The sequence below is a fragment of the Myotis myotis genome, unplaced genomic scaffold (assembly GCF_014108235.1).
Source record: "Myotis myotis isolate mMyoMyo1 unplaced genomic scaffold, mMyoMyo1.p scaffold_m19_p_13, whole genome shotgun sequence".
Classification (NCBI taxonomy): domain Eukaryota; kingdom Metazoa; phylum Chordata; class Mammalia; order Chiroptera; family Vespertilionidae; genus Myotis; species Myotis myotis.
The window spans coordinates 26,167,993-26,176,237 of NW_023416317.1; the positions used below are offsets into that span (position 1 = coordinate 26,167,993).

The 8,245-nt window shown below is 43.8% G+C and overlaps 1 protein-coding gene across 9 annotated transcripts; it reads right to left on the bottom strand.

The window, feature by feature from the left end:
• Positions 1-1,268: 1,268 nt before the first annotated feature.
• On the bottom strand, positions 1,269-8,245 carry RNF7 (ring finger protein 7). Of its 9 annotated transcripts, none has more exons than XR_004971534.1 (5): positions 6,648-7,582; positions 4,150-4,197; positions 3,470-3,518; positions 2,382-2,480; positions 1,269-2,206 (listed from the first exon to the last, which is right to left on the bottom strand). XR_004971534.1 is itself a non-coding variant. In XM_036332361.1 (5 exons), the coding sequence occupies exons 1-4, from the start codon at positions 8,121-8,123 to the stop codon at positions 2,422-2,424; spliced, it is 324 nt and encodes a 107-aa protein (XP_036188254.1). In that variant the 5' UTR covers positions 8,124-8,239; the 3' UTR covers positions 1,269-2,206; positions 2,382-2,421. The 9 variants fall into 9 exon arrangements, 8 of the variants coding, with proteins under 8 accessions (XP_036188254.1, XP_036188247.1, XP_036188248.1 ...); XM_036332361.1 differs by lacking the exon at positions 6,648-7,582 and adding an exon at positions 7,956-8,239; XM_036332354.1 differs by lacking the exons at positions 2,382-2,480; positions 6,648-7,582 and adding an exon at positions 7,956-8,234.

Sequence of the window (8,245 nt, forward strand, 5' to 3'; positions counted from 1 at the left end):
CCTGAGCGTGACTGAGGGTGGCATCACAACCTCCCAATCTGCCCTGCTCTGTGCATGACGGGGTGGCGCCCCAACTCCCCAATCGGCCCTGCTTTGAGCCCGACCAGGGGCTGCACCTAGGGATTGGGCCTGCCCTCTGCCACCCGGGAGCAGGCCTAAGCCAGCAGGTCATTATCTCCCGATGGGTCCCAGACTGTGAGAGGGCACAGGCCAGGCTGAGGGACTCCCCCTCCCCCCCGAGTGCACAAATTTTTGTGCACCGGGCCTCTAGTGAAAAAATATATAAGCAAAAATTTCCAGAGAAATCTGATTAGTAATAGCCATTGTGAATGCATACAGAATTTTAATTTTTATTATATTAGAGGCCAAGTGCACGGATTCCTGCACCAGTGGGGTCCCTCAGCATGGCCTGTGCCCTCTCGCAATCCGGGACCCCTTGGGGGATGTGAGACTGCCGGTTTTGGCCCAACCCCCGCAGACCAAGATCATGGGGATCAGGCTGAAGGCCAGGGAGGAGCTGGAGCCCAGGCACCACACTGCTTCTGCTCATCTCAGCCCTGCTGCGCCTGCTACTGCTGCTGCTTGGTAGTGTTGCTGCGGAGGCAGGAGAGGCTTACACCTGTCCATCAGTGAGCAGCGCTCCAGCTGTGGGAGCACACTGACCACCAAGGGGCAGCTCCTACGTTGAGAGTCTGCCCCCTGGTGGTCAGTGGACATCATAGCAACCCGTCGACCAGTCATTTGGTTGCTTGGGCTTTTATATATACAGATTTTCATATTTTATGTATGCATATTACTTAGATGTAAAGATTCATAAATTGTTATAAATTCACCTTCACTAAATGTGAATGAGTGGGATGAGATTTTCTTACACTTTTATGTTTCTAGGTAATAAACTTAAAACTTTCTCATTACCAACTAGAAGCCCAGTGCATGAATTCATGTACAGGTAGGATCCCTTGGACTGGCCGGCGATCGAGGCCTATCAGGCTGGCTGACTGGCAGGAGGAAGGGACTGCGGGAGGTTGGCTGTGGGAGAGCAATGACCACCAGGGGGCAGCTCCTGCATTGAGCATGTCATAGCGACTGGTTGACCGGTCTTTCCAGTTGTAACAGCCACTTAGGCTTTTATTTATTTATATATATATATATGGAAGAGCATATATTTTTTTCTAATGAAATAAAAGCATTCACTTGACAAATCAGTTTATTAATATCAAGTTTAAGGGTGTGCATAAAATTGCAATAATGACAATTTAAATGAAGTAAACAGAATAAACTGTTTATTAAAACACTGTGTAATAAAATAAACTTTTTTTGATCCGATGCTATAGTGGTAAACATTTCCCCCTTATTAACAGTACACCTGAAACACAGTTAAATTATACCATAATCTGGTTAAAACTTGAAAATACCCCTGTTCTTTCCCACTGAATGACTGAACAGTGAGGTGTGCAGATCTAGGGTTTTTTGATGAGTCAATGATAGAGAACGATAACCTAAAAGACAAGCGAAATCCTATATGCCCAAAGATGAAATCTTATTTACCCTGCTCTCTGGCCCAAACTTAAAATTGTCCTATCAAATAAATATTTAATGAATCATCCCCTTTCCTGTCTAAAATAAGTATCAAGAACAAATTAAGGATAAGAGTTGGGTTTTAAACTGCATTTTATTTGTTATTATAACATTGTCTTTTTTTTTTAACTGATCAACGTTAAAGCATGCAAAAGTTCTCTTCCAACGGAACTGCTTCCACAGCCCCTTACATATCAATAAGTAAATTATAAAGGTCATTCAATTTGTAGTTCTCTCCTCCTTTATAGCACTTCTAAGCAGTGTGACACATACCACAGAGATAGGAAAGACCATCTTTAATAAATTATCTTCTTAATTGTAGAGAATTTCTGAAAATGAAACTGACAAAACGCTAACCCAATGCCTTGGATGAGTCCTCAAGGACCAAAGATCCATCTCCTCCTATTGGAAGACTTAGTCCTCCGGAGTGTCCTGGTCGTTGTAGGGCACTTGGTAAGGCGATCCACCAGGGCTCTGGACAAATGCACTAAGAAGCCCTTTCACCACTCTCATTTGCCGATTCTTTGGACCACCCAGTCTTGCTGGCAGAGAGGGCAGCGATTGTTCTGTTTCACCCACAGGGACATGCAGCAGTTGTGGAAGGAATGATTACATTCTCCCCAGACCACTAAAAAGGGGGGAAAAAAAAGATTTTTTGACATTAAACATTTCAATTTAAATGACCGAGCTCAAATATATAGCTTATTTTATATTATGAATAATAATCATGGTTCATAATCTCAAATAAAGATGATAAATTGGTCAAAATAATTTTTTCTACCTGTAAAGAAACAGAAACTTACATGTGTAAGGTTTGTGCTTAGGGGACGTCCCACCACAGCTCTAGAATCCGTGAATGATGTGGTGGCCCTGGTTCCTATACAGCTCCATATGCTGTCTTCCTGAAGTTAGGAGATTAAAGGACTTGAGTCTTCCTTAGATCCCAGACCTGAGTTCTCAGTCATGCACTGACTTTGGAGATGTTTTGGCTTTATTTTACTAAAAAATATCCTCCTGATTTTTATTTATTAAGATATGAGTTTTAAGTGTTTTCAAGTTCATAAGTAGGTATTATGAATAGATGACATGCTTCTAAATATTATCAGCTGTACATCTGCTGAGCTGTTTCCTAGAAGTGCTGATAAATTGTGTTGTCATCAATAAACAGTGCAATTCCTCATGTGACAGACAATGAAATTTTCAAAGTGGCTGTCTGGAAAGAGGTCGCTTTGTGATCAAAGAAAGATGGTCTATACCCCACAATTACCAAATTAATGTGTTTTTTAAAACAGCATGAAAGAAAAATTTTAAACTAAGGGAAATCACCCACAATCTGGACTACAATCTGAAATGTGAGCTTCATCTGTCCCCTGCTTGACCATCTGAGCTACATGATAACAGAACAATTAAGACATAGGAATAAAAAAGAAAAAAACTTCTTACGAAAATAGGCTGTAGAAGGTAGAAAACAAGAATCATTCTAGTGTTTCAGAAGAAAGAAACAGGATTTGATCAAAATGGCATAGATCACTAATAAAAAGCTGTATATAAGCCCTGGCCAGGGGGCTCAGTTGATGGGAGCATTGTCCTGTATCCCAAAAGGTTTTGGGTTCGATTCCTAGTCAGGGCACATACCTAGGTTTCAGGTTCAATTCCTGGTATGGGAGGTAACAATATTTCTTTCTTTCATTGATGTTTCACTTTCTCTCTCTCCGTCCCTCTCTTCCTTCTCCTCTCTCTCCCCCTCCCTCCCTCTATAAAAAAAAAAAAAATCAATAAAAACATATTCTGTAAACCACACCAGCACAAAGTACAAAGATAACTTTTCATTCTAGGAAAAACGTTTAAAGTAATCTAGAAGTGATAATTTCAAGAACTGGGATATACATACCTTTGAACTGCTTAAAACATTTAGCCAAGATAACTTTTGTAGCCCAAGACTATAAGGAAAATTTTATAATATATATATATATATAGATAGATAGATAGATATATAGATATATATATATCTATATATAGAGATATATATAGATATCTCTATACAGAGATATATATATATAGCTATATAGATATATATATATATCTATACACACACACACACACATACTATATTTCAAAAAAAGACTTACAATTTTTCTATCTCAATTAAATGTTAAACACTCTATCATAAGTGTACTGAAAACTGAAATGCTTTAGTAGAATGAAACTCTACCAAAACTGACCTATAACATACTCAAAATTTTAATGATGCTTTGGCAAATTCCTTCTTATATAATTTTCTTAATAGAAGAGGATTATTCATTTTTTTGATTATCAAAATATTTACTATGCCCATGTCTGGAATACTTATATAACCAATTCTTCTTAATTACAGACAATAAAAAACAAACAAACTTGCAGATGAATTCTATTAAGGCCTCTGAGAGCCAACACATTTTATATTAATAATGGATTACTGCTTTACAGCTTATTTTTGTGTATTGATAAAGTCAATCTTAATAGCAAATTCAAACATCCCCACTGAGAGAAAACCTTCAGTTGAAAAAGCATTAGAATGAAATTACAACATACCAACACAATCCTCTTGTTTGTTTTCAGCTTGACATCTAAGACAGGCATCTAAAAGTAAACAAACAGCAATTCTCATTCTGATGCTCAGAATCCAATTTTTAAAACCCAGACACTTCAAAGTCAAAAAACGCCCAAAGGGTTAGAGATGGAGATAAAAGGCTCATTCTATTAATTTCTCATTTGAACATAACTGTTTAAACAGGAATAAAGTACAAGGCACTCTACTAATCTACTTCTGACCAGGAGCAATTTTACAAGGGTTACTGACCCTCTATTTTTACAAGCTCTGATGAAAAGATGTCCTGCCAGTGGATGCAACCACTAGAGAATACTTCACTCTATTAGAAGTTATTATAAGCTCACTGGGCATGCTCATATAGCTCAACCTTAGGGGTAGTTTATTTTCCAGACACCCTTTTAAATAAGCTATGCCCATGGGGATATAAACTACAGCTAGTGAATGGTCAATACTATAATAACTATGCATGGTGCCAGTGGGTACTGGAAATATTGGGGTGAACACTTTGTAAAGTATATTATTATCTAACCACTATGCTGCTGTACAAAATATAATACTGAATGTAAACTATACTTGAATAAATAAAATTTAAAAAATGAGCCATGCATATATATTGGCATTTGCTTATACATACATAAAGAAACTTTAGAAGGATACCCAAGAAACTAATAATAGAGTTTACCTGGAGGGGACTGAGTGGGAAGGCATTTTCATTGTATACTGTCTTAAAATTTTGAATTATGTGATTGTATAATCTATATAAATATTAAATTAAAATTAATTACAAATACTTTCTAAAAACTAGGAGTTTTTCTTCTTCTAAGAAAATGCTTCCTTTACAAACTAAGTCTGAGCCCATTTAACCAACAATGGCAAAATATTTTAATAAATTACTTGGGAGTTAATACTAGGAATGGGAACCTAAAGTATACTAGGTTGCTTGATGAAGAAGGTAATACAGATTATTTTAGGGACTAACTAAATGGATTCATTCACTAGCTGGAAGAAGAGTCAAAGTTGGGTAACGGAAGTTCAAACCAACAGAAAAAAAAGTTTTAACTGGAGAAAAATAATTCAGTAAAAATAGACACACGGTGGAGCTGAAGCCTGTTCTTCTTACACTGGGTTATGCACAGGCTCTTGTTTGCTGCTCTCTGCATGTTTTTACCCTAAAAAAACACACCACCCGGGCCTCTTCAGTGTGGACTAAAAACAACATTGCCTCCTAGGACTTTCTTCAACTCCATAATTACTCAGACTCTGCTCTGTGAAAGGAGTTATATGCACAGGGACACCAAAATGACAAAGTCTGGATTCCTGGTCTTCACAGCAAATAGGGAGGCAGACAGGCCAATGACTGAGTATCTTAAGGGTCCCGACGTAGCAGTGAAGACGAGGCTCTGCTTCTGCGCAATCACAGAATTAGAGTTTGTGATCCCAAGTGCCTCTTTCACAAACGAGGAAAAGAAGGCCCCAAAGGGTTGTGTGAAATGCCCAAGTTAACATGCAGCCATGAAGTACTCTGGCTCTTTATAACGTGGCAGCACAAGCAAACGCCTTCCTCTCCGCCTCAGCAGCCCTTGCTGCTTTCAGAATGAAGGGAGGACAGTGGAAACCAAGAGTGTTAACCACATCGGAATAGGTTGACAGGCAAAGCTTGGATCAAGGAGTCACAATAAATCAGTTGTGTATGAGATGAATTCCAAATATTAAGGAAATAGGATTAAGTGGGCTCTTTTTGTAGGACCTAGAAATCTCTGAATTACACTTATAGCTTTGATTTAGACGATCAAACACTGACCTAAGTAGATAAAAATTCCCACAGTTTCAGATTAAAAAGAAGTTTCTTTTGATGACGTTCCTAGTATCTGAAACAGCACATTTCTAAGCAGTACAATAACACTAACACCTTTTAGAATGATGAGGGTGAGGGCTGGGAAGCCTGAAAAACAAACTTCCTCCTGCTGTCAGCTGACCTCCAAGTGGATTTTAACACCTCTAAACAAAATACAAAGGTCCAGCCCAGAACACCTTCCAGAGCTCAAAGTATAGCTGCTGTAATCTGCAACGTTAATCCACAGCAGCAGAACCTGGCTATCATTAGAAAGTCAAACGTGCTGTTTCAGATATTAGGAACGTCATCAAAAGAAACTTTTTTTAATCTGAAACTGTGGGACTTTTTATCTACTGAGGTCAGTGTTTGATCGTCTAAATCAAAGCTATAAGCGTAATTCAGAGATTTACTTACAGACCATACTCTGACTTACTTTCAATGTCCCAAGTACAGTTTATTTGTTGTAAGATAGCAACCAGTACTTTAATCCCATATTTCTACTTCCTAGTTTACTTTTTTTTTTCCTTTGGGGAGAAGAATAAAATGCCTTTTTAGGGACATTCTTCTTTCTAAACTAAAGGAAATTTAGGTGACACAATGTTCAGCAAAGCCTGCCTTGCTAAAGAACAAAGTGAAGTCACCTACGTAAGCTAAAAATGCCGAAGTGGAAAACATGATTCCAGCGGTGAAGTAAGGCATAAGTTACGTGGTAAGGGGACTGTGCTGCAGGCCAATCAGCTCGGTGCTTTTTAAACCTAAATATGCAACGTAAGTGGATCACGTCTGAAATCAAGCTCTTTCGAAAAGTAAAACATCAACAATATCTGGATCCCACTGCTGTAAGTCCTTCTGCATAAAAGACTAGCGGGCACGCTAAGGAGGGTAAACTGAGGAACCTCTGGCTTCTGCTGGGTTGCGAGTCTTCCTCTGGCAAGAAGGGAGCGCCATTCTCCTTTAAGTTATTTTCTCCAGTTCTCGCATTTTTCCGGGCAAGACGCAAAGTTTTAAAACGACAGAAACCTCGGTTTTCTTCGCCTGCCCTCAGGAAAGGACAGGTGAGCAGCTCTCGGGGCATCCTACATGTCAATGCCCTCTTGAAACCTGCAACTGGCGGCTCGGCAGCGCCGCGTTTCCAAGGTGGCCCGAGCGCTCCCAACAGAAACCAGACGCGGGGACACGGGGCGAGGCGGTCACGCGAGGGCTCGCTCGGCCCCGGTCTTCACTCCCGGAACCACGGGAGGGAGGAGCACCTCTGGGTGGACGCGGGCGCTCCGTCCGCAGAGGCCTGCCTCCGAGCAGGGCGGGCTCTCCCAGGGGATGGCACCCTGCGACAGGCAGGGCCCGCGGGGAGGTGAAGGTCCGTGTGTCTAAGTCAGGGGCTTCGCGTTACTCAATTCCCACGAAACGGGAACATTCTGGCACCGCCCTGCGCTTCGGGGGCCGAGCGCGCGTGGGGCCGGTCCGAGCAGCCCGACTCCCAGGCCGGGCCTGCGGCGGCGGCCCCCCAACGCCGTCCCCGCAGCTCGCGAGCGGACCCAGGAGTCGTTCGGCGGAAGGTGACGGAGCACCCATCCCTCGGGTGTGTGGCCGGCCCCCGCCACCCCTCCGCGGCCCCAGGCCCTCGCCGCCACCCCTCCGCGGCCCGCGGCCCTCGCCGCCACCCCTCCGCGGCCCGCTATCACAGTCGGGGCGGGGCCGCCGCACTAACCGAGTCGGTTCCTCCCAGTGTGTCCTGGGTCACACCCACCGCTCCCCGAAATGACCTTCACCCCCCCCCTACTCACTGCCCGTGCCCCTCGCCAGCACCCGGCCCCAGGCGCCGGGACCCCACGGCCCGGGCGGCGGCCTCCGCTCTCCCGCTCGGGGCAGGGCGCCCCGCCGCCGACCCTCCGGGCCGCGGGCTCTCCGAGCCTCCGCGCGTCCCCGGCCTCGCGTGCAGCGCTTACCCATCACCTGGACCCTGCAGATGGCGCACGTATCGCACTCCACGTCCCAGCTCCACATGGCCACCGCGTTCCACTTCTTGAGAGAGAACATCTTGTCGCCTCCCGACTTGGAGCCCGCGCCCCCGGAGTGAGAGGACAGGGCGCAGGGCTCCTCGGCGTCTTCCACGTCGGCCATGGCGGCGGCGCGGAGCCGGCGCGGAGACGTTGAGTCGGGGAAGACCGGCGGCTATGGCGGCTCCGTGGGGCCGCCCGACAGGCCACAGCGCCGCCCGCAGGCCGCCGGCCGCCGCGGAGCCG